This window comes from Tasmannia lanceolata, unplaced genomic scaffold, assembly GCF_043159265.1.
Source record: "Tasmannia lanceolata isolate RefF3 unplaced genomic scaffold, GAP_Taslan_0.1 ptg000003l, whole genome shotgun sequence".
NCBI lineage: Eukaryota > Viridiplantae > Streptophyta > Magnoliopsida > Canellales > Winteraceae > Tasmannia > Tasmannia lanceolata.
In genome coordinates this window covers 19658370-19685016 of record NW_027518680.1, presented here as the reverse complement: position 1 = coordinate 19685016, position 26647 = coordinate 19658370, and the positions used below count along the sequence as shown (strand labels likewise).

The 26647-nt window shown below is 39.7% G+C and overlaps 1 protein-coding gene across 9 annotated transcripts in view; it reads right to left on the bottom strand.

Moving 5' to 3' along the window:
- Positions 1-21838, bottom strand: part of LOC143853485 (golgin candidate 1-like) — a 112754-nt gene extending 90916 nt beyond the window's left edge. For 4 of the 9 annotated variants that reach the window (XM_077363290.1, XM_077363302.1, XM_077363311.1 and 1 more), the window contains exons 1-8: positions 20257-21838; positions 15455-15517; positions 15272-15370; positions 14952-15029; positions 14315-14383; positions 8334-8379; positions 8141-8236; positions 7936-8012 (exon numbers count right to left, since the gene is read on the bottom strand). In XM_077363290.1, the coding sequence (XP_077219405.1) occupies positions 8350-8379; positions 14315-14383; positions 14952-15029; positions 15272-15370; positions 15455-15517; positions 20257-20367 (450 nt within the window). In that variant the 5' untranslated portion in view covers positions 20368-21838 and the 3' untranslated portion in view covers positions 7936-8012; positions 8141-8236; positions 8334-8349. Of the gene's footprint in view, positions 1-5441; positions 5558-5811; positions 6009-7935; positions 8013-8140; positions 8258-8333; positions 8380-14314; positions 14384-14951; positions 15030-15271; positions 15371-15454; positions 15592-20256 lie in introns of those variants that run through there. The other 5 variants (XM_077363324.1, XM_077363331.1, XM_077363295.1 and 2 more) reach the window with 5 other exon arrangements.
- Between the last annotated feature and the right edge of the window lie 4809 nt (positions 21839-26647).

Sequence of the window (26647 nt, the reverse complement as noted above, 5' to 3'; positions counted from 1 at the left end):
TTCCACATACTATAGTCAGTTTGTCTCGCACTGTCAACAATTGGATGTCTTCATGCCCTTCACAACTGATTTGGCTACTGCCGCACAACAGCGGGATCAGCTTCGCGTCGTTCACTTCCTCCAGACATTGGGCCTGAGATCCTGCATCTCCGACAGTAGATCTTTGGTTTCGGTTCTATGCCTTCCCTCCATGACGTATATTTACGGGCCCAACAGTGCCTTGTTGGTCTTGTTGGTGATTCTCTGCCTTTTGTCCATGTTGATGGCTCTACTACGGCGGCCCATGGTGCTGGTGATCGTGCTACATGTGGTGGTGGTACCTTTGGATGTGGTTGTGGGCGTGATTTTGGCTATGGAGGCCACGGTGCTAGCCGAGATTTTGTTGGAGGCTGTGGTACAGGTGGCCGCCCCCGCCCTATTGTTCGCATTGCCGGCGGGAGGGACATCATCTTGACACTTGCTATGCTCTGCATCCGAAGCTCCGTCTACCTCCCGAGCCTCGTTTTGGCCAATTAGCGCATCTTTTCTGCTCCTGACATTTCCGATCTATCGGCGTCTTCTTCCCAGCACAGCTCAGTCGCCCCTGCTGATGGTTTCTTTCTCTCTCGGGCCGACTATGATGCGTTCCGGGATCTCAGGTTGACCAGTCCACCCACCGAGTGCCGATTTTGCCCGGCTAGGTAGCTCCCCTGCCTCTCTACTCACTAGCTCCCGCTTCGGGATCACTGATTCTAGAGCATGGAACATATGACAAGTACCTATTCATCCCTTAGTTCGTTTCGCTCCCTTTCCTCCTAGTTTATTACTCTTGCTAATGGGAGTACTACTCCCATCTCTGGTATTGGGAGCATCTCTCCCAATATGGCCTTACCTTATCCTCTGTCCTATGTGTTCCCAAGTCCCCTATTAGCTTACTTTCTGTTAGTCAGCTTACTAAACATCTTTAATGCTCTATCTCATTTTATCCATCTTACTGTTTGTTTCAAGATCTCTCGACTAAGAGGATGATTGGCTCGGGCTGTGAGGTAGACGGGCTTTATCGTCTGGACTGTGGCCCTTCTGGTGCCGTTTTGCGCAACTCCATCGACAACTATCAGTGGCACTGACACCTTGGTCATCCTTGTCTCGAGTGTCTATGGCGGACATCTGTTGTTTCTACCCCCTCTTCAGTCTTTTCAGTGCGAGGCCTGTGAATTTGGAAAACACCATCGTGCGTCATTTCCTCCTAGGCTTATTAGTCGAGCCTCACACCCTTTTGATTCAGTGCACTCTAGTATGGGGTCCCACACGAACTACCTCTCTTTTTAGGGGTGTGCACTAGGCGGTGGTAACCGACCGAACCGAATTATATTTCGGTTTCGGTTTCAGTTATTTTTTATTTCGGTTCGGTTTCGGTTAGGAAATCTTACCGTATTCGGTTTTGGTTTCATACAATCGATTATTTGGTTAGACCGAATAACCGAATTTTATTACTTTGGTCGTACAAATACTAGTACCACACCACACGCCACTAAGTCTCCACTTTCGTCTCTCTCTCTATTGTTATAACTTATATTTGTGGCAAGTGGGCCCAACCCAAAGACCAAAAGATGAAAAGACGCCACTAAGTCTCCACTATCGTCCCTCTCTATTGTTATATCTTATATTTGTTGCCAAGTGGGTCCAACCCAAAGACCAAAAGATGAAAAGAGGCAAAGAGCAATCGATTTCAATTTTCAAGTCGTTTTCAACTTTTCATTATTTCCAGAGACTTCCAATGATATTTGAGATTCCAAAAAGGCAAAAACCAGACCTAGGGTTTCTTCTTTCTTGAGCTTCTTTCTTGTCTCCAAGTCTCGATACTCTCGACGGGCGACGGCAGTTCCCCGATTCACTGACGGCGAACCTTCTTCGCTCTCGAGTGATTGCTCCGGCGGGTTTTTTCCTACTCTTCATCTCTCTCGACTGAAAGTGAAACCCATTTTCTTTTTTGGGGTTTTTGCTCCAACTCTCTCTCCAAGTTCCAACCCTTCAAGCCTTCAACTCCGGTCAAAATACCTACTACCCAGAAGTCCAGAACTCAGAGGTACCATAATCATTTTGTTTTCTGATCTTAGACTTTTAGGGTTTGGATGCTGTTTTTAGGTTTTTAGATTTCGATTGATATTTAGAGTTCTAGTTTTGGTTTTGATTTTGAAAGTGTCTTTTTTTTATTTCAGCATGGATTGCTATTTAGCCATTTAGGGGTCTGCATTTTTCCCCATTGAAACAATGTTATCAATTCATTCGGTTAAACCGAACTAACCGATTAACTGAAATAAAAACTCGGTTTCAGTTAGGTTCGGTTATATATAATTTCGGTTACGATTTTGCTTATCGAATTAAGTTAACCGAATTTATTTCGGTTATTAATTTTCGGGTAATTCGGTTCTGTTAAAACTGAATGAACACCCCTACTCTTTTTTATACAGATATTTCATTATCTTCATTGATGATTTTTCTCGCATGACTTGGCTTGATTTACTTAAAGATCGCTCTAAGGTTTTATTTGCTTTTCGCACCTTTCATGCCAAAGTTACAAATCAATTTGCTTGTACCATCAAATGTTTGCGCACTGATAACGCCTGAGAGTCTTTTTCAAAATCTAATGGCTTTCACGAGTCTCTCTACTAGTGGCATCCTCCACAAATCTTCCTGTGCTCACACCTCCCAACAAAATGGTATAGCTGAGAGGAAGTTGAGATCTTTACTCGATGGGGCCTGCACTCTTCTCATTCAAATGCGGGTCCCTAAGATCTATTGGGGTGATGCCATCATCACTGCATGCTTCCTCGTCAATCGGCTCTCTTCCTCAATTATTGGTAGTACATCCCCATTCGATGTGTTACATCCCAAGCATAAACCCTTTTCTCATTCAAATGCACCAGTTAGATGTCAAGAATGCCTTTCTTCATGGTGAGCTTCCCGATGAGGTTTATATGGAGCAACCACCTAAGTATGTTGCTCAGGGGAAGATGTCCTCCTCAGTGTGTCGCTTGAAGAGATCTATCTATGGCCTAAAGCAGCCCCGTAGAGCATGGTTTAGGAGATTTAGTGATGCTATCATGCATTTTGGCATGAAGCAATGTGCAGTTGATCACTCTGTCTTCAGTCACCAGTTTGCGACAGGTTGTGTTCTATTGATAGAGTATGTTGATGATATTATCATTACTGGGAGTGATTCAGTGGAGAGACTGAAGACCTTCTTGTAGAAAGAGTTTTCCACAAAAGATCTGGATCATCTTAGGTACTTTCTTGGCATTGAGGTAGCCTATTCTACCAGAGGTATCTCTCTCAGAGGAAATACGTGTTAGATTTGCTTGAGGAGATACGTTACCTTGGAGTGAAACCTGTCCCTGTTCCCATAGATCCAAATGTGAAACTCCGTCCAGAAGGACCTATTAGATGACCCTGGCAGGTATAGGAGGTTGGTTGGTAAACTCATATATCTCACAGTTACTCGTCCGGACATATCATTTGCTGTAGGAGTTGTCAGCCAATATATAAGCTCACCTCGTACTTCACACTCGGCAGCAGTGCTTCAAATTGTTAGGTACTTTAAAAGAGCTCCAGGAAGAGGCTTGTTGTTTAAGAAGTATGGTCACCAGAAAATAGAAGGGTTCACGGATACCGATTGGGCAGGATCTCCAGCCGATAGAAGACCTACCACAGAATATTGCACCTTCGTAGGAGGTAACTTGGTGTCATGGCAAAGTAAGAAACAAGATGTTATAGCTAAATCTAATCCAGAAGCCGAATATAAAGCCATGGCACACACGAGTAGAGAACTCATTTGGTTACGCTTCCTTTTACTAGAGATCGGCTTTCCTCCTTCCTCTCCTTCTTAGTTATATTGTGTCAATAAGGCTACGATCCATATTGCCACAAATCTGGCCTTCCATGAGAGGACTAGACACATTGAGGTAGATTGCCACTTCATCCGCCATAGAATTCAAAAGGGAGAGATATGCACGGTGTTTACTAGATCTATGGATCAAGTGGCAGATATGTTGCCCAAGCCATTAAGCAAAGCGAAGTTGCATGACATTTGTAACAAGCTAGGAATGTTTGATATATACATTCCAGCTTGAGGGGGAGTGTGCTAGATGTATGTGTGTGTTGTAGATGCCAAAGGGCATAGTGGTCATTGTTATGTTCTCACTTTTATATAAATCCAAAAGTGAGGGGGAGCATACTCCAACCCACTCTTTTCTCCTTTCTTCTCTTCAACAGTCTTGTATGATGATCATTCAAAGTCTCATAAAGCCCTTTTAACCTCTGCACACCCTAGGGCAGAGGCTTCTCGCCTCCTTGAAGTTCCTACTATTTCACCTCATTAGGAACTTGCGGCAGAAGTGCTTAACGAACCATACTTGCAATCTTCTTCCTCTTCCTGAAGACAAGAGTTCTGGGGCCCAAGTGGGTCTACTAAATGAAAACTTATGATAGACGGTGGCGAGGAAAGATACAAGGAAAGACTAGTTGCCAAAATACTCCTCTTAGCAAAATGGTACTATGGCCCAACTGTGAACAGACCTTTGCACTTGTTATGAGGATGAAGAGTATATGGAGATTCTTCTCAGTTGTGCCCCTCAAAAACTGCTCGACAATGCTTAGATGTGTACAGTGATTTCTTTATAAAAATGTCAGGCTTTTATATCTCCTCCTAGCCTACATAAAAGTAGTTACATGAATCTTCTAACCAAGGTTTGAAATTTCGGTTTCGGTTACAGTTTCAGCCTCAGCTGAAAACAAAATTTCGGTGGAAATTTCCGTGGCAATTTCGGTTTCAGTGGAAATCTTATAATTTCAGCTGAAATTTTTAAATTTTTGTTTCAGTTTTAAATTTCGGTCCCGACCGAAGTCCGAAATTTAAAACCATGCTTCTAACTAAGGTGTTGCGTCTTTAGAATCTCACTCCTAGGCAGTTCTCTTAAAGTTTTGGGAAACAGTGCTTCCCTGCTCCCACAACCAAACCCAGTTCCTCTCTTGCCACTACTAGTGCAACAAGTAGCCAACACAAATGAGGGAAGCTCAACTTTAGGATCATAATAGCAATATGTGCATTCAAATGAGCCCCCAGGCATTGGTATTGGAAATACAAAAATGCTTTGGAGAAAGGTGGGTTTTCTCAAGAAAATAGATATGATACGATTCTTATCAAGAAAGCTCCCAAAGGTATAACAATGCTTATGTTATATGTTGACTATAAAATTGTGACCATGGATGATCTTAAACTCAATGTTCAGCTCTCAAGAAAATAGATATGATACGATTCTTATCAAGAAAGCTCCCAAAGGTATAACAATGCTTATGTTATATGTTGACTATAAAATTGTGACCATGGATGATCTTAAACTCAATGTTCAGCATAAGGAAATATCTTAAACTCAATGTTCAGTGATGAGAAATATCCGACATACATGTTTGTCATCGAAAACTTTTGGGTGATACGCCTTCGGAGCACTAAAGTTGCAAGATTTAAGAAAGGCATCTAGCTATCCCATTCCAAATATGTTGAATTTTAGGACAAATTGAACGCACCAAATCCCGAATCGATTGGCCAAGGATGGTGTCGATTTGGCTTCAGTGGATGTAATCCTTCGTCTTCCACAAGAGGGCGTCAGTTAATTCTTCCTAGTGCTCTTGAAATCTTTTTGCTTTGTTTCTTGTATTTTTGGCTACCTACGCTTTGCTTGGTGCGGCCATGTCTGACTTGTAGCTTGCCTTTGGGGACAACTTCTCCCTTCATTGTACCCTTTAGATTTTGGGGAATGAAATCTGTTACTGTTTCAAAAAAATCCCATTCCAAATATGTAAAGTGAAATGCTTATGGAACAAAATAGGCGTCAAGCCATGCAACTTCCTACGATGCAACATCTTAAATTCGCGAAGAAACAAGGGACGTCATGGTTATAAATTTCCATCGAAACCGATATGAAATGGCTGAAGTGTTTCCGTTTCCCTCCCCACCGAAACCGATACTGAAACTGAAACACATCCCGAAACCAAAATTGTAAGTGAATTAGGGCTATACTATATCGCTATGTGTTACACATTTATATGAATTTCAAGTGAAACGAAATAATATATGTATTGTGTATGCATATTTATATGGATTGCATGTGAGATGTGGTATGTACTGAATTATCAGACATGCCCGACAACGCATGTTACTAGGTGTTTGTTGTTGTTAAACAATTATGGATTCATTGTTGTTAAACAAGTATGGATAGCTTCTTGCTTATGTGATGGTATCTAAGTGTGTATTTGTGTTTATTCTAGCATTTCTTGAAGGTTCATCTGAAAATTTTATCATTTGTACATGTTTCCATACGTTTTCGTGATTTTACAGGATTTCCATCGAAATTTCCAACCGAAACTGAAACGTTTCCATTTCCGTGACGACCGAAACTAAAATTTAAAACCTTGGGGGAAATGTAAGCAAACCTATCTCACATAGATGACTTATAGGAAGCCCTAATTACCTCATCATTGACTTGAGGCTATGGGTGCTAGCAGAGCATCCCAATTCATGCAGAACCAAAAGAAGGAACAGTTCAATGTTATTCACATAATATTGAAGCACAAGAAGACCAATCTTGAAAAAGGAAATATACTTGCTACAAACCTACAAGTACTCTGAAACCTTGGGGTAATCATACCAGTTGGGCAAGGCGCTGATATGATAGCTGAACCGAAGTTTGTATCTTATCAGGTTGGGACTTAATATGTTGGAAAGCAAGAAATGTGCCTGCTTAAGTGCATAAGTCGAATAAAGAATAACGGCTTCTAGTGATGGAACATGTATGGGTACGCGAATAAAGTATCTTAAAGAAGAAACTGGATTTTATAATATACTCTTTCCATGAAATATAATCAAAGTGTCGTACAAATTATCCTGAAATTAGTCATCGATAAGGGGACAAAGCATGTTATTGTCAATCATCATTCTTTCAAGAAGTAAAGACAGACTGCTAATGCGTTGACAAAGGCACTTTTGGAGGAGCGATTTGAATCTTTATGCATTAAAGATAGAATGCTGATCCTCATTCACTAGTTTGAGGAGGAATGTTAAGGAATGGGTCATTCATTACCTATAAGTTACAATGTCAGCGGTTTGACTTTTTAGGTCATTTGGATGGTTATTTTTTATCTTTTTGTAGTTCAATCACTTTTAAGCAGGTAATGTCTTAATTTGAGATGAAAGATTAAATGAACCAAAAACACCTTCTAAACTTTCAACATTCAACCAGAGGTTTCATTCTCATCCAAAGCATTAGATGAAAAGAAGCCATGTACACAAGACTTACAACTCTAACCAATCTAGGTCATGCTTCCATCTTGATGGGGCATCAATTTCTTATCAACAAGATTGCAGTCCGGAATAAAATAAAAACAAGGTTTAGAGGCTAAAAATTTACATTTATTTCTCTCTCAGATAGACACACACATACATACAGAAATCCATAAATTCCAGTCATGGATCCATTGATCCCATTCATGACTCAATCATTACCAATCCATGACAAAGTAGTAAGAGAATCTTGAGAATTGAGACAAAATCATCATTGTGTGCAGCACAAATCTATCAAGATGGGTGCGTGAATAAGTTATAACTTGAAACAAAAGGGTATCTGTCCAAACAAGAGTGAGCCAAGGAACTTTAATTTCCATATAGGTTCATAAATTTGGAGTAGAAGTGATCCCAAGGTGAAAGAATTTGGTAAGAGTGTTAAAACTTGTTTTTTTTAATGGTAAGAGTGTCAAAACTTGTTGTGCAGTGAATAAATAACTTGAGGCATAAAAGGAATCTGAAGTTGTACAAAAAGTACCGAGAACCATAGAGGAAGGACACAACCATAGCGGAAGGACACAGACAAAATCTGAATATGATTAGAGAGGAGTCACACATACTCAAGTGTTTTCAAATCTGTGTCGTCTTCCCAAGATGACGATGCCCGCCTAGAAACTCTACTTCTTTCTGCTTCCACCTGTTCAATATAAGTCACTATGTATTATAAGACTAGAACCATGAGATTCACGTGATAAGAGCTGAAGTATACTTTAAAAGATCAAGATAAAATCTAAGCAACAGAGTTTCAACAGCTAAAAGAATAACCTGTGCTTCTTGAAGACGCTTTGCCTCGTTCTCCAATTGGAATTCTGCTGCAGCTTTTTCACTAGCCATGACTTCTAGTTGTGTTTGTTTGTAGTACTGAACCATATAATGCCAGTTCTATGATTCAAATGCTTATTAATAATGCTGTCACAAGATTGATGGATGGATGCAGCAACTTTGAACTCATACATACCAATAAATCAGTAAGTTCACGGTATTTTCTCTAGTTCCATATGTTCCTGTAAAGTAGTGGTAATAGACAGAATATAAGAACTGATTAATAGACTAAGAAGTAACAAATATGATTACTAAAATAAATTATTCACAGACTAATAGGTCATGCATGTAGAGATACATTGTGCATGCAATGAACATGTTCTTGTCTTTGTTTATGTACTAATATATCTAAATATATAAAAACATTACAGAAATAATATATAACTTTCTAAAGTGTAACAAATTTATAAGATAAGGCTAGGAGTACAAAACGACAACAAATGTGATATTCATGCAACTAATGTGATGTTCATAAACAACGGGAAATAAAAATCTAGATCAAATTATTAATTAAAGTGAATAGCAATGATTGGCTCCTGCTGCCCTATACTCCTTTTGTTAATGAGTCCGGCTCTGAATTTCCCTCCCAAATCATACGCGACCCTTGAGTAGCATTAGAAGAGACTTCTTTCTCATTGAAGTTTAGTTAGTCTTTTCTCTTATTTGACATTTATACGAAAAAGGGTCTTAAGTGAGGGTAAATGTGTCCTTTCACATCAGATTTTATAAGGGGGAGAGGGAGGGTTTTTCAAATTCTTTTTTTAGAGAGAGAGAGAGAGAGAGATCCCATATCCTCCAAAATGTCACTCATTGAAGTTTAGTTAGTCTTTTCTCTTCTTTTTTTTTTTTTTTGAAATGGCAATATATTGAAAAAGAGAACCGAGATGGTCCTCAAGGAATAAAAAGGATTACAAAGAAAACTTCAAAATAAAACAGCTCATGGAGGCAGATAGGAAAACCACTCCAACCCCAATCTATGAATCCCTGATCTAGCAAGGGAGTCATCTTCACCATTAGCTGATCTCCTAACATGCTTAACACAATAGAAGAGTCCGAGGTAAGATCAAAGATCTCCTCAAAGTAGCTAAGGAATATCCAAGGGGGAACCACTCTCCCCGAAAGCCAACTAATAACATTGGAGGAATCACCTTCCACTATCACCCTATCATAAACCTCTCTACTCATATGCTTTATCCCATGATATGCCGCTCTAACTTCCACTTCAGATGAGTCACCCTAGTTAGTCTTTTCTCTTAATTTACGTTTATTCGAAAAGGGGCTTAAGTGAGGGTAATTATGTCCTTTCACATCAGATTTTATAAGGGGGAGAGGGAGGGTTTTTCAAATTCTTTTTTTAGAGAGAGAGAGAGAGAGAGATCCTCTTGGTTGTATACTCCAAAATGTGAACTTGATACGAGGCTTGGCTATAATATGGAGATTATCCTTTGGGCGAATGATTCTCTTATTCTCTTACATCTCCACTTGATTAGGCTTTTGTATTTTCATTCATGTGAACATATTTTTGCTTAATCTTTTATTTTTTGCACAATATCTATTATATAGGCAGTTTAGGGTTTTGTTTCATGCCATAATCTTCTCAGGTAAAACAACGGTTGTTCAGATATGTTCCGCCAATCATCTTGGAATGAAGAAGTGTGTAAAATCCTTTTTGATACTGCTTCCATTATTAAATAGGTGAAAAAAGTTTGTTGGGTGGAAGAAATCTTTCCTCTCCTTTGGCGTTTGGATCCCTCTCATCAAGGCAGCACGATCTAACCTCTATACCTCTCTCTCTCTCTCTATTCAAAATCCCAATGGAGGTGGCCAATCAAGGTTGCCGAGCGGGAATCGAAAGCCGGAATCAAGTCTCCCGGGATGATCGGAAGCGGGAATTGTGAAGTCACCGGAGAGTCGCCGGGGAGTCATTGGGGACTTGTCGGGTAATCGCTGGGAAGTTGAGCATCGCCACGGAATTTCCGGAGAATCGCCGGGAAATCACGTTTCACGGGAAATCGCGTTTCACATAACATTAAACTGCAATTCCCAAAAGTAGGAATCGGGTTTCCGAGGAATCATAAACTGCAATTCCCAAAAGTGGGAATCGGGTTTCCGGGGAATCCGAACCGGGATTCCCAGTTTTTGGGGATTCGAGAAGATTCCCATTTCGGATTCGAGAACTCCGGGAATCGAGGTTCCCCACTCCCAGGGAAGAATCCTACTTCCTTGTGGCCAATATGATTGAGAAGATTCAAAGATATTTTCTTTGGGAAGGAAAGAATTAAAACACTTGGTGATGTAAGAGTAGGTGTGCAAGTTATATGATCCAGCAACCTTAGGAGTACTTTATTTTTTATTACTTGATGGACATTTGTTTATTATTTATTTAGGATATATTTCAGTCTTTAGTTGTATTTTATTGATCCTACATGTGCGGGATGTCCACATAAATACTATGGCCCACTATAGTTACCCATCACTCATGGCCCACTACTCTAGATCCAAGCCCAAACCCATTTGAAAAAACCTTTTAACCCTATTGGTTCCCTACGCTACCATGGCCCACCACTTAAACCCCTTATTATCCTATTGGCTACCCCTATGCTCACTACTTAAGTCCCTCACTTTTCCGATATAAAAACCTTAGCCCCTCTCCCACCCTAGTTTTCGAATATCAAAAAAGAGAACACAACACCCCCCACCCCCCAAAAAAAGAAGAAGAAAACTGTTAGGAGGCTCTCTCTCGACTTCTTTTCCTTACTTCTTCCTCTCAAGCTGAGTTGCAACCGCTCTTCCCTTCTTCCCCGTTCTTCTCTTCCTCCTCCCTGCTTCCCTCTTTCTCCTCTCCTCTCTTCATGCTCCTTTCTCCCACTTCTCTTCTCCCTCTTCCTCACGGCAGGTTGGCCCACCATCCACCTCTCTCTCTCTCTCTCTCTCTCTCTCTCTCTCTCTCTCTCTCTCTCTCTCTCTCTCCCTTTTTGTTCCTTTAACCCATGATTGTGATCCCATCATAGCTGCCCACTTTCTTCTCCTTCTGATATTCACCTCCGCTTCTCTTTCTTAATCTCAACCCACATAATGTCCCTCTTGCTACTTCCTTCTTTCTACTTTCTCTCCTTGTTTTCCCCTTCTCTCTTGTAGCTGAGATCAGTCCCTCTCTCTCTCTCTCTCTTGGATACCTCCTGCATCACAACGACCAAAGAAAGAAGCCTGGCATGCTGCTCCTGGGTACGGATCCTACCATCTCTATTTCTGCAACCTATTCTATAACCCTTTTCCCTTGAAACCTTTCCCTTAAACCTTGACACCCTATCACCACAGTTACATTTCCTCCATTGGATATTATTTGGGCCATGGTTAGATAGATTTTATAGATCTGATTTCTATAATGGATTTGAATGATTTATGGAACGACGAAGGGCACAACTTCAACAAAGGATCCCAAGTCTCAGAAGCAGACAAGCTTCAGCAAACACACCATTCGAAGGGATCAAACACACGAGCCAGTCCTATGTGCGGACTGCCAACACAAACCGACAACTAAAACAACTAATCAGGAGACACACAACATCAATGCAGATGGAGAAAATTTACAGCATCACAGATGAACGGGAACAACAATTCTGAATAAATAAATAGGGTCCGGAGAGCACCGGAGAAGAAAAACCTTAAGTAGGAGGGGGTGGAGGAACCCCTAAAATGGGTGTGGGGTGGGCGAAGGCAAAACCCAAAGAAAAAACTGGGTTAGGGGAAAGCCAGTAAAACCCAAAAAAGGTTAGGGTCTCGATCAACCTAGTGCACCAACCACGTAGTACGGCGGGCACTCAAAGACATAGCAAATGATGGCCCATCCCACCCAAGAGCGCTTATGTCATATGGGAACTCATGGCTGGAAGCAATCCTTACGGTTTTGATATCCGTAAGGAATAATAGGAATCAAAGTAATGAGAGAGACCGAGAGTTCCGACTCAAGCTGTTCAAGCAGTGGATCTTTTTTTCTTTCTTTCCTTCCTTTCCAGCAGTTCAAGGTGGCAGTAGGTACTATAAAAAGTTGTTAAAGTATAAAAGATAAATAACGCCTTTCTCCAACAGCTTAAGCTTTTGGAGAAGTTGGTAAGTTAACATGGTATCAGAGCCAAAGGTCTCGAGTTCAAAGTAATGAGAGAGACCGAGAGTTCCGCTCATGCTGTTCAAGCAGTGGATCTTTTTTTCTTTCTTTTCTTTCCTTTCCAGCAGTTCAAGCTGGCACTAGGTACTATAAAAAGTTGTTAAAGTATAAAAGATAAATAACGCCTTTCTCCAACAGCTTAAGCTTTTGGAGAAGTTGGTAAGTTAACATGGTATCAGAGCCAAAGGTCTCGAGTTCAAACCTCACGGATAAAAAAACTCAACATGCGATGGTCGGCTCAAAGTGGGACCACATGTGCCACGTGTTTGCCAAGTGGGCCACACGTGCGGGGGAGTGTTAAAGTATAAAAGATAAATAACGCCTTTCTCCAACAGCTTAAGCTTTTGGAGAAGTTGGTAAGTTAACAAAAGTATTAGTGATAGCTATTGTACTAGTGATATTAGTAAGGCGGTCGAAAAGAGTCGACAAATAAGCAAACATTTATGGTTTGCTTGACAGGAATGAGATTCTCGTCCCTGCGAACCGGACCAGAAACAATCTATCTATAGGTTAGAGAGGGGTGGGCGGGTGGAGGGAAGGAGGGGTGGGTGGTGACTTTTCCTAGAGTTTATTCTTCTTCATTTTTTTTAGAGAAGGAACAACAATCTTAGGGTTCTGATACCATGTTGCACTAGATATCGAAGACAAAAAAAGGAGAAATTCAAAAAGAGAATGCCAGGGAAGAAGTGAGATGACCAGTATACCCACACAGCATAATACGATATATCTACCCGTTTGGATTTCAGTCGACACGAAAATGGAAATATTTTGGTTTCGGTGGAAATCTTGTAAAATCACGGAAACGTATGGGAACATGTGCAAATGATAAAATTTCAAGACGAAACTTTAGGAAATACTAGAACAAGCACAAATACAAACTTAGAAACCATCCCATAAACAAGAAAGCCATCCATAATGGCTTCATCACATCGAACACCTAGTGGCATGTGTTGTAAAAAATGTCTGGAACAGTAAAGTCAATAAAGTACAATGTAATGAAGTAAAAGAAAGTCCAATGACCAATCTCCCCTCCAAGGACCCCAACTCTAAGTCAATATCACAGAGTTGCAAGGAAAAAATGTGTTTATTCGATTTGCAGTGTTTTTTTTATTTACAGATTATGACGGGATCTTTTTTTAGATAAAAAATAGCTTTATACGATGTAAACCGCAACTTCCCATTTTTTGTCATTCTGACCATTTTGGTCAAATGAATTTCGAGAATTTTGGACAAAATTTCAAAGGAAATAATGATGTTGAACGAATTCATGGAGATTTCGTTTCGGTGGGAATGGAAACGGAAACATTTTGGTCGGTTCGGTAAAATTTCGGGGAAATTTAAAACCATGTGACTTGGTAGGGAAAAACTTGGACTAGGAAGAAAACTAGGTCAAGGTAAAAGGGACTCGCTCGACTTGACAATTGACGTGGGGAGTTTCATTTCATAGGCAAACTGAAGGAAAGTTGATATCAGAGCATGTACATTTTCTTTGAATGAATATCACATACTTTATGGTAGAGAAAGTTGGAGTTGACCCGGGTGACAAGAACAGAATTCTTCAAATGTCTAAGCCAAGCATATTTACAAGTCAATCAGCAGAAACATAAATTGTGTACTTTTTCTTGGGTTTCACGGCTTGAATATATTTTAGAACGCTTTGCACATACATTTATTTTAGATTTAGAAATGCACATTGCATACATTAGGATTAAGGGGTTGTAGTGCTTGACATCTGCTCTTGATTCCAACTTCAAAACATGTCATTGTGAAAGACTGCATAGTTGAAGAAATAGGAGTAGGCATCTATATCCGGTACATGTCTAACAGCCCCACCCTAGTAAGCCATGTTTCCCAGAAAGCAAGATCGGTGCGCCAAATTTTTTTGGATGTGGGCCAAAACAGAAGCAAGCATTCCTATGAGAAGAATGAAATTAAAACCAGAGCTATCTGACCTGCCGTGAATAATGCTCAGCATCTCTTTTCATGCCTGCCATTTCCACTCTCATTTTTTGCATCTCAGCCTGACAAACATAAGAATGGAGATCCAAAGTAACGGGGGTTACGGGGCTTAGAAAAACAGTTCAGAAACCAAAATATTAGGATTTATAAGAACTGGGCCAGAAAATATGGAATGGGCCCACATAAATAAGGTATTAAATAGAATATTAACAAACTGAATAGACTTGTAAAGCTTTCTCCAGTTTATATATACTTATTGCTAGAAGAATAAAAGATCAATTTAAGATATAAGCGAGAGTTTATATGGTGTGGGCCCTTATAGTCCAATATGTTTCAAAAAGTACCATACGGCTACACCATAGGATAATCCAAACCATCCATTTTATGGGCCACAACTTAAATAGGTTAGGCCCATAAAATCATTTCCATAGGATGATTTTTGGGGCACAACCTACTTACGTTTGGCCCATCAAATTGACGGTTTGGATCATATTATGATGTAAGCCGTACAGTAATTTTTGAAAAATACTGATTACACCTTATAAAAACACAGATATAAGCTTCTTCAATGTTTCAGTTTTGAGACAAATGTAAAATTAATACTGTTGGCTAAGAACTACTGAAACTTGCCTCCAAGGAAGAAAGCTTGCTCTCTGCGTCTCTTTGACCCTGGCGTGCCCGCTCCACTTCTTCCTGCCATGCCTGTACCTGGCCACGTGAAACTTTGAGTAAATAACAGAACTCAATGAAAATGAATGAAACAGCTGATAAAAACCCTTCAATTCTCTTCGACTGTCCTACTTTTGAGAAAAGTACATGTATGTTCAACTGTTTCTAAAATATAAACGTTCTATACCGGAATGGTTGGCAATCAAGAACCTATATTTGAACTGTCAAAAGCTTTTAATTAGTTTCAACAAATCAAACTACTATAATCTTACACTCTTTACCTGAAGGGCCTGATTTGCTTCTTCAGGAGACCTCTTCTGTCGACGACGAGCACGAGCCTCCATGTCTTGCAGCTCTTGATTTAATGATGCACATTCCACCTGATAAAATGTAGGACATATTGGAGTATCAGACTGAATGATTTGAGACAACTTTTCGTCTCCACCAAAAAAAAACCACTCTACCTCAAGCAACACCATTCTTTGCTCCAGTTCTGCTGACCTTGATGTCCTCTCATCGAGGGTTCGCTGAACATACAGCACCTTGTCAGAACTCAAAACGAAAATGATGGATGCAGAGATCACTCTGTACATGTAAACTTCTGTGCAGGAATTGAAAAAGATAACAAAATTAAGGAAATAATGCACAACCACCTCTATAATGGTAAACATTTGTTAAAACAACGAAGAATCTACACTGCATGTAACACTGTGTTGATCAAAGAGTTCGTTAGAAAAGGACAAAGCACTCTTAAGGCATAAGATGAATCAGGATGGAAAAGCATGCAAAAAATGTTAGTACAGAGCTGGGAAGTTTTCAATACTGAACATGAGTACAAAACAATCTAAAACTTGGTGCAGCTTTTCATATCATGTAAATTTAAAAGTAGATCCCAGGAGGCTCTCTATACTGCAGCTTCGGGTAGAAGCTTTCTGGTGGGGGGAATCCACACTATGTGTTAAAGATTTTCTGAAAGTATATTGCCTATGATGGGGATGCATTTCATGATTGATAGTTGACAAGAAAGCAGATTAAGAAAGGACATAAGTAGGCAGTAGAAAAAGGAAATGTACACGCCGTATAAAGCTCCACATGAAGTGATAAAGCCATTTTCCCACTCAAATGCATTGGTCCGCAAAAAGAAAGCCTTACGGCAATTTCCAAGTCAAACCGCATTGATCTGGATATGCATTTGATCATCTGGAAAACCTAAAATAGAAAACATGAATTGTTCTTCTGGAAAATAGTCGGTTCAGATAAAGATTACCAAAAATGCTCAGCAGCTCATGATGGCAATTTTTTTAAAAGCAATAAAATTTATTAGAAAATGATGATTACAAGTGCATTTCAGAAGTAGAGATTGCCCCATATACAAGGTAGCTCTAGGAGCTCAATTTGGCAAGGCAATCAGCCAAATTGTACGTACTTCAAGATATGAGAGAAAAAAATGAAAGCACCATGCACACAAATATCTCTAATCTCATCCAATAGATTGGCGAATCTCCACGGACCGATGTTAATCCCTTTAACCCACAACACCATATTGGATGAATCACTTCCCACTGCCAAGCTCCCTTCCATCTGGGTAATGAAGATGGACAATCATTGGAGAGCTAGGACCTCGGCTTCTGAATAATCGGTGGTTCCGATAGGTCCAGGAAAATAGTAGATAATGTCACCCAGAAAATTCCTAAAAACGCCACCAATACCGATTATGCATGGGTTGCCAAGGGAGCAACCGTCAACATTGAGTTTAATGGAATTTCTAGGAGGAGGTTTCCATTTAGCTATCGCTTTTGCTTTTGGAATGCCACCTATAAAAATTGTGTCTCAATTTCTTATAACTGTGTCTGTTGACTAGCCTGAATATGAATGCTGTTGCAAAGCACAAGAAACCACTATGAATCTAATATTCCAAACAATTCGCATGAGAGACGAGCCTCTACCTTCAAAGATACGGGAATTCCTCTCCTTCCAAATAATCCAAATGACAGCAAAAGGTAAGAGATGCCATAATGTCAAACCAAGAGAACCGAGGCCTGTTGTTCTCCAACTCCACGATAACTCTTGAATAGAATTAGAGAAAAGCCTGGGATGTGAGTCCAATAAAAATGCCACTGGCCCCACAACTCCCTCACTAGTTTAGTAGAAAAAGAAGCCTTCTTGGCTTCTTGCAGACAAAAGATTTCAAGATTTAAGGTGGTTCTAAAATTCCTTACTGCCCTTCTTTTAGAGGCTGAACCCACTCCTTTAATGTTCCAAGCCATAATTTTAAATTTCATCGTTTAGACTTGGAATAATCTCCCCTATAGTTTCTTCCTTTTCGTTGTTTGTCAATGCAACCAAGTGCATTTTTCAAAATCTTTCGTTCCAACTCTCTCCTTGTCTCATTTCGGTTCATTTGTCTTTGAATTATCTGGTTAATTTCCGCCCTGTTAAATAAAGCCAAATCTTTTTTATTTCTGCCTTCCATTGAGTGTTGAATTCAGCTTCCTCCTTCATAGATTTAGTGTTGAATTCAGCTTCCTCCTTCATTAGCGCACATGGGCATCAATTATTTCATCACTTGAACCCGAAGACCGAAAATCATCCGTCAACGAATATTCAATGTTTGGCCTCAAAACAGGAAAAGCTGTCTCATCAGCTCTATCATTTATAGCTTTGGATATGGATGTGATGTTTCCATTGCTAACACTGGGACTAACCACACGTCTAGATAGGGATAAAGAAGGCAATGAACATGAAGAAAAGGTCTCGTTAAGTGGTGAACCTGGTGATGGAACCACCAATCCATGCGGAAAAGAGGGCCTGACCAATGGAATGGAGCCTCGAAAGCTACAGATTCACTCCATTATCTGACGACCTCGTTGATTCGACAATGATTGGCTCCTTTCTTTTGATGTGCATCTTACCCTCTACTCCTGTAGTGAGCTGAGGAATTGATAGCAATTGGAGACCGTCTGCATCTTCAGCTGGGCCCACAAGTAAAGGGTGCCCCTCTATATTCGGGTCAGGATCATTCTTGTTAAATGATGTTTTCTTCTCTTTAATTGGAAGATATTTATCCAAAGACCCTTTTTGATGCAGGTGCATCCAAGCCGTTCAAAACTGGATTATCAAGATCGACGTCGGATCAATAGGATCTCAAAGATCAAAGATCTAGCACATCAAATCCATGATCGGACCAATTCTGACCCTCGGATCTACTTTCAGATGATACGGATCAACGATAGAGACGGGAGATTATGCCAGATCATGTTTCCAGAAAGCAGATCATCCACAGATTGGAAGAAATTGGACGACGAGTAAATTATCGGTCCTTGTTCACCAAGGATCCAAATTAGTTTATTTTAGCATTTATTTTTATTTGGTAATTTCTTATTGGTCCATAAAAGACATTGTTCTAGTTGAATTAGGAGAGAAATTAGGGAAGTATTTAGGAAAATATAGGATTTCAAGTTGGACAAATTTTGGAGAAAATAGAGGAAGTAATTCATTTTCTCTTTCCCTTGTTTGCGTAGAATTAGGAAGTTTGGTTTAGGTAGGATACGATCAAATCAGGTTCTATAAAACCATGCATATTATAAACAATTTTGAAGCCTTACTCCTGATGTCCCGCAAAGATTGGACAACATCCTATGCTTTGCGGGGGAAAAAGACAGAATAACAACTCTGCAAGGGTTGGACAGCATCCTATACCTTGCAAGAGTGGATAAAGATCACACGATTTGATGATGGTTGGAAAGAATCTTAACCCCTATGATGATAGGACAGGCTCCTGAAAGATTGACTCTCTAGCTAAGGACAGACTCCTATGCTAATGACTCTGAGAAGGGCTCTAATGTGACATGACATGTCTCCTAAAACAAAATGATAAGTAGGGCCAATGAGACAAAGCCTGTCTCCAAAAGGTTTGAATTTTTCTACATGAGACATAGCCTGTCTCCTCCATGCTCAAGATGACTCTTTTATTACCCTTATAATGAAAAGGCTCCTAATGCTTAGGGGCATCCAAAAGACTGGGTAAGTCTTGAAAATAAATGAGGGGACGACTACTTTGGACTAAGCGAGTCCTCTATGGATGGGCTTGGGCTAGCGCCTTCATCGCCCCAGCGATGATAGGATATATATATGACTAAAGGCAAATCTAAAAGAATAAGGGTACAGACATGGATGATGAATACAAATTAGAACCAAAACTCAATGACCATATGGTAAATGAGCAAGCAAGCAATCATATAAAAATACTCAAAGAGGAAACAGATGGGTCATTACCACTCTTGTATTCAAGCAAGTTTAAAAGAAAAAAAATCATATAATGATTTCTAAATCTCAATATTAGTAATTATTCACCTCTCAAATTAACCCGAAAATCAAATGTATGAACTGATAAAGGCATATAAAGCTCTTAACAATGATATTTCCAAAATCAAACATAATTAACTGGTTATCCATTCATGCTAATATCAGAAGAAATAATAATAATAACAATGATGATAATACCATTTTAGCTTACCATATGACCTTCAAAAAGAATTTTCTTGTCACATGACTGGATAAGAAAATTTCCTGTACACGTCTAGTTTTCAAGACCACAACACTTTTTATAAGATTCAGCCATTAAGTTTAGTGTAATCTCCATCAACAAATGGCCATCCAAAATGAGCCAAGATCTTGAATAAGAAGAAATAGTGGCATAAAACTACGTTATTCTAATGCTAACATTGAGTCGCTGACTATACTCAAATTTCCACCTAATTATCTGTTTTAGCATAAAATCTCATACACAACTGCTTCCCTCTGCGATTTAATCATCAACTGACCTTCTCAAGCAATTTAGTCAAATATTTTTAAAACCTTTGCTTTTGACTTGTTAACTTCCAATGATCATAACAATCTTAAACTGAAATTACACAAAGTTCTGTATACTATCAAGTGATTGAAATTCGACTCGAAACTATTCTATTTCATATAGACCAATGACAGCCATGCTATATAACCAAAAAAGACAACTATAAAATTCTATCTTGTAATCAGTATGTGCATTACAAAAACTTCATATCATCATTTTTTTGACATAAAACACAGTACATTTCTTAAACAAAGTAGCAGGATCAATCATCTAACTATGAAAACAGAGCAAGTCATTCAAGTTCACAAAACATGATATATCAAATCGGCTTCTAGAATGAATTAGATTTCTACTCAAAGTATAAGACAAATCTATCATTTAAAATTTAGCATTGAAGCATGACTAGAAAAATACCTGAACTGGTGCAGAGTAAAAAAATTTATTTGCAAAGAGTGAAATCACGTTTAGTTCTAATTCATCCTCTAGTGCTTTTTCTCTTGGAAAGAGTCTGTAACTCTGTTTCATTGTTCAAAAGATCCAGATCATGTTTTCTGACGAACAACTGGCAACTCCCTCTGCTGAATTGAACAAAACTTGTAAAATGTCTCCACCAAAAGATTGACTGAGCCTATCACATATCTCTAATACATTGTACACCACATAGAGTTTGATTGTTCCTTGTCCACAAATAAAGTGGTATATTAGGCTGATATCTGTTGCCTCCAAAATAGTGATTCCACACGCCAATATGACTAAAAAGCCAAAATCAGACAATTCTGTTGCACAAGGCCTCTTGAACTGCTTGTTAGTCAAAAACCTCCAAGTTGTCATCACAATCCTAGCTGGCATGATAGCTAGTAATGGCAGAAACGAATCCAAACAGACGAAGAAGCCCACATCAATAAGCAGTTCACATCTCCATGGCACATGGAACATAGTATTGTAGACTCTTTGTCGTTTCTTCTCATTTCCAACAGATGTTGTGCTGCGCAATGAATTGCCGGAATAGATCTCTTCCATAAAATATTTCAATGGTAACTTCTCCACGGATAAGAGAGAATTAGAATTTTCCGCCATTATATGCTTCCAATCCAACGATGGAGCAGTTTCTAACCTAGTCAATGTTCCATTAGATCCAGGTCTCTTGCCCTAACGAACTCAGCAAACTCGTTCCAATCTCCTCCTTCATTGACTCATCAGACACGCTCACATCTACATTCCTCTGCCGTAACTCAATAGAAGGAAGAAAACTCGCAATTGAATTACCAAAATCCGGCTCCACATGTTCCAGCACCGTTGTAACACTCCCTCCATTTTCCAAAACCAAAGGCTTGAAAATGCTAGTTTCGATGCGTGAATTGGTTTCACAGATCTAGGATTTTGGGTTAAAAAAAGATTTGAGATCTAAAGTTTCAAAGGTATCAAGTGTTAGATCTATTGAACTAAAGCATTAAAAGGACAAAAATGACTGTAAAAGAACCTAACCGGAATTCGACCGGAGAAGATAAAGGCTAGACTAGGGTTTTTTTTTTTTTTTTGAAATGGCAAGATGAATTCATTAAAAAGGAAACTAGACTAGGGTTTTAAAAGAAGAAAAATGAGAAATCTAGATTTTCCTAAAAGGATTTCAACAAAGAAGAAAATCTAGTTGTAATTACAGATTTGAAATGAAACAATAAAGATTTATTGCCGGATTCCGGCAAGCCTTCGCCGGAGATGATGAAGAGAGTAGAGATGATCAAATCTAGTAGTTATCAAGGTAGAAGACAACAGATCGGAGTAGAATAAGTTGGCCGGAGATGAGGAAGGTGTGCGGCTGTGGCAAGAATAACGATCGGAGATGAAAGAGTGCCGTCAGAGAAGATGACCGGAGTTAGGAGAAAAGGATTTGGGCTGAGATCGTCGGCGAGACCATCGGAGAAGATGACCGGACCTCTCTCTTTCTCAGATCTGCTTTCTCTCTGATTTGGGTTTTTTTTTTAAGAAAAAACCTAGATCTGAAACTCAGCTCCCCTTTCAAACGAATTTTTATTTTATTTTTTTAAGTAAAATGAGGTGCTGATATTGGCACTACCATTTTTTATAATCGCGTGGTTGCGCGAACGTCTGATGATCGTGCGGAGAAAGCTTGTCTTATTCAATCCATGCTCTGTACAAATCAGGATAAATCACCCCCCTTATATGAACTTGCACTATGACTTTGCTCGACTCGTTCGCTAGGCAAACGTGCTCAGATTTCGATGAAATTTTGCAGGGACCTCAGTGATATCCTAAGCTAGCCTAGAGTGAAATTTGGGACCCTAGTTGATTGATTTGATTGGGTTTTGCTCAAACAAGAAAGATCTAGGGCACGGTCAAAATGGGGGTATCTACAATAGCGCAGTGATAAATTCACTCCCTTCTATTACAATATTCACACCCCATTTTTCAAAATGGATTGTACAGCCCACACCACAGAATGATCCAAACCGTCTTAAGAGAAACTCCATATAATCAAACCTCTATAGATTGCTGGGTTAGGATTATCCTATGGAAATGATTTTTGGGGAACCTATTTTCATTGTGCCTCTTAAGAGAAACTCCATATAATCAACCTCTATAGATCGGTGGGATAGGATCATTCTATGGAAATGATTTTTGGGGAACAACCTATTTACATTGTGGCCCATCAAATGTACGATTTGGATCATCCGATGGTGTGGGCTGTATAGTTTGAATATTGTAACAGAAGGGGGTGAATTTATCGCTGCCCTTTAACTAACACATGAATATTGACAACTTGATTTGAAGCTTGAAACATGTCCTCTCAAACAACTGACTTCAAGTTTGAAACGTGGGCTTTTGTCTGCATGCACCCATGCAGATTCACACTTGAAACGTGGCCCGCTCAATAACTTCTGAAAACGAGAGAAGCCCACATCGGGTGCTTATATTTGATGTCGATTGATTTTTAATCCCATAAAAAAAATCAAACCGATTTGGAATTAATTTTTGTTTGAATTTATTTATGGTGAGCCCGGCACCATCAAAACATGATGGTAACTTACATTACTAACAGGCTAACACCCTTTTTTTATATTTACACCCTCACTATTTTAAGAGAATTTATACCCTGGTTGCTCGAGCATGCACGGTCAACCCAAAAATACAACGAATCTCACATTGTTTGGATGATCCAAACCGTTCATTCATTGGGTCCTTAGAAAGGGTGTGCTCAAAAGATCTTCTCTATAGGATGATCTAACCCTTTATTCTGTACAGTCACTTTTAAACCTCGACAAATCTGACGGTTAGGATCATCATATGGAGAAAATTTTCTAGGCACACACCCTATCTATATCAAAGTCCAGCGAACGAATGGTTTGGATCACCCAAACAATGTAGGCCCCAGTGTATTTTTAGTTTGCGCTTGCATGCACGACCAACCACCTTATAGTTTCTCCTAGTTTTACTCTTATAGGTATCAGCTCCTCTTTTGACCATAAAATTTATAAATTAGTTTTTAAAAAAAAGGATCCAATCACATATTGAGATAAGGAAGCACATAATTGTACACACCTATTTTGATATTTGTAGCTGTTAGTAGGGGTGTAAACGAGTTGAGCCGAGCTTGGCCAGGCTCGGCTCGGCTCGTTAAGCTCAAAAGCTCGGCTCGGCTCGGGCTCGGCCAGGCTCGCGAGCCTTACCGAGCTCGGGTTATATTAAGTTCACACCCCTCATCTTCCCTGGACAGCCCTATCTAATGTAATTTGACTACTTTTTTTACACTATGGAGGTGGTCCAAGTAACAAATGGGGTTCCAAAAATGAAGTGACATATTTTGCCTCCCCCTTTCACTCCTTGGACAACCCTTTTAGTGTATATATTAATATATAATATATATATTAATATATAATATATATATTTAAATATATTAAATTCTTAACGAGCCTTAACGAGCCTGGCCTAAATCGAGCTCGGCTCGTTAAGGATTCGAGCCGAGCTTCCGAGCCCGAGCCAAAATTGACACCCTTAGCTGTTAGGGGTAAAATCCACTCCTTCTTTAGATGAATGACACGTGGCATTGAGCCTAAACGAGGAAACCTAACTCGCCTTCTAGAAGAAAGAGGCGAGAAGGATTCTCTATCCCTTCAATTTAGCTACGTCCTCAAAGAGGAAAGAGTTGTAAATGGAATGTTCTATACGAGCATGGTAACTCTCCAAAAGTTGGTAAACCTATAATAGAAACCAGTTCTCATGAGGAAACTTGGTGGTTATCTCTAAAGGAAATTGCCCAATGATTAAAGACTCCTATCAAGGCAAGTTTCCCAAACTGTTGTGAACTCCTCGCTTATAAAAAGAACCCCATGCTCATATGCATCTTCAACATCTTGAATCACTAGCCAAAATAATTCTCAAGTTCTCCTATTGCTCTGTTTCTCTACTATTGTGCTGATTTCTGACTTGATCATCGGGATGGTCTCCCGTAGCCACAACTTCGAGATCATTCATAGGTTGAACCTCTACAAAACACAAAACATTAAACCCTAAACTGATACCTCGCTTCATACAAACTCAAAATACTGATGTTTCTTTTGAGGATTTGAGGGTCGGGTCGAGAAGAGCTTTTCGTGTAATAGCGTTTTATATCCAGAAGCACGGAAACTCAATCCCGATCTTCTCTAGATCCACCTCTCAGGCTATCACTGCCAGATAGAGGTAGAAGGAAAAAAAAAAAAAAAACACATCCTTTAACTCGATTCAAACTAATGAAGATAAAAAATAAAAAATGAGAGGGGGAATGGGGATGGGTTGAAAAGGTAAGAGAAGAGCCATTTTTTCTTCTCTGCCGCTTAGCTTCGGAAGTGTTGAGAGAGAGAGAGAGAGGGGGGGGCATCTCAAGCGACAATTCTAACGGAACCAGATTTTTTTTCTATTTTCTAGTGTATTTATCGGAGCTCCTTTACATTTAGCATTGAAACGTGACCTCGATGCAGTTTCTTCAGTGCACATGGCTGGCACTCCATTTTTCGTCCTTTCCCCTCTCTTTTGATATTTAACGCACAGCTTGTAGAAAATATTGACATGCCCTTTATCACCGCCTCAGCTCTCAAACTCTTTAACCTAATTTGGGTTAGTTTTATCCCAACCCTCTAGTTTGTCCAAAAGGGCAGGAGGGAAAGAGGGAAAGAGGGAAACAGTGGTGGGAGAAGGGAATCAGGCAAATCCGATGGTTCACGTTCCTCCTCGATGATTCAATGGCTGAGATGGTGGTTCCCATTCCAGGAACAAGTGTCAGCGGGAACAGAGGGGATTACTCTCAGTAAGGAGAAATCTGCGAAGTTATTAGCTTCCTTTTAGAAAACCGCTCTTAGGTCCTTTGAATCGCTTTTTTTTTGGGTGGGGGGGGAACCCCATTGCATCTTGACCTGCAAACAGAGATTGAAAAAAAGAAAAGAAAAAACCCACATTCCAATTCAGCTCAAATCAATGAGAACAAACAAGAGAAAATGAGAGAGGGATGGATAGGTAAAAACTTGTCCTCTTGAGTGGGAGATGATGATGATCTTTCCAACTTTGTTGTTGCTGAAAGAAAGAAATCGTTGTAGTTACTAGTTTCCTGCCGCCTTTGATGTTGGTGCCCACGCCCCAATTTTGTTGTTGCTTAAAGATAGCCTCTGATTGGGGGTTGAAGGAGGATGATATGTGTAACGACCACAAGAATTTCTTTCCCTTAATCTGCTTTTAATTATATTGATATTGGCACCCTCTTAAAATTTAGGGATTTTAAGTACTACTGTATAATGATACTAACACTCCCATTCAATAACAAGTAGGGCCACTTGATTTTCTTCCAATTAAGTTAGTTTCTAAATTTTAAGCTAATGCCTAATTTAGCCATTAAGAAAAAGGGCCATATTGTAATTGTTATTGGGAGATAAGGTAGGAAGAGATAAAGTTGCTTTGGGAAACCCAGATCTCCCAAAAAAAATAATTTGCCGTACCCATTTTCCAATCTAAGAGTGGGCGTATGTATTTAGTGGCCCCCACTTTACTTGCTAAATTTCTTATTACTTAAATTTAGGGCTGCAACTCGGGTCGGGCGGGTCGGGTTTTTGAGAACCCAACCCTACCCGAGAAATATCTCGGGTCGGGTCGGGTCGGGTTTTTTTTCCGGAAAACCCACGATTCCCAAACCCGGCCCTACCCATGATAAATCTCGGGTCGGTTCGGGTCGGGTCGGGTTTTTTAACGTTGACGCAAAATTTTAAGGAAAATTGTTGTTTGGCAAGGCAACTCAACTCATAGAAGCAGCAATTACACTCACATTACACTTGAATCAAACAATGATGTAATTACACTCACATCACACTTGAATCAAACAATGCTGTAATCAAACAATGTTGTAATTACAATCAAACAATGCTGAATCAAACCTTGAATCAACTCAACTCATAGAAGCAGAAATTACAATCACATACAGTAACAGTGGGTGCGTGGGTTTTCACTTTTAACTTTGGGATAATTACATTTACACCCCTCTAGTTTCTGACACATCCACTTCCACCCCTATAGTTTAAAACGTGACAAATACACCCCTGTAGTTTCAATTTGTTTAAGGTTTGCTCCCTCAGCTGAAGGTTCATCCATAGATTGAAGGGTTAGGATGATCCGATGGACCTGATTTTTTGGGCACACCATATCTATGTCAGGACCCATCAAATGAACGCTTTGGATCATCCAAATAATGTGGGCCCCTACCCGAATCCAAACACTAACAAAAAATCATCCAAATAATGTGGGCCCACATTGTTTGGATGATCCA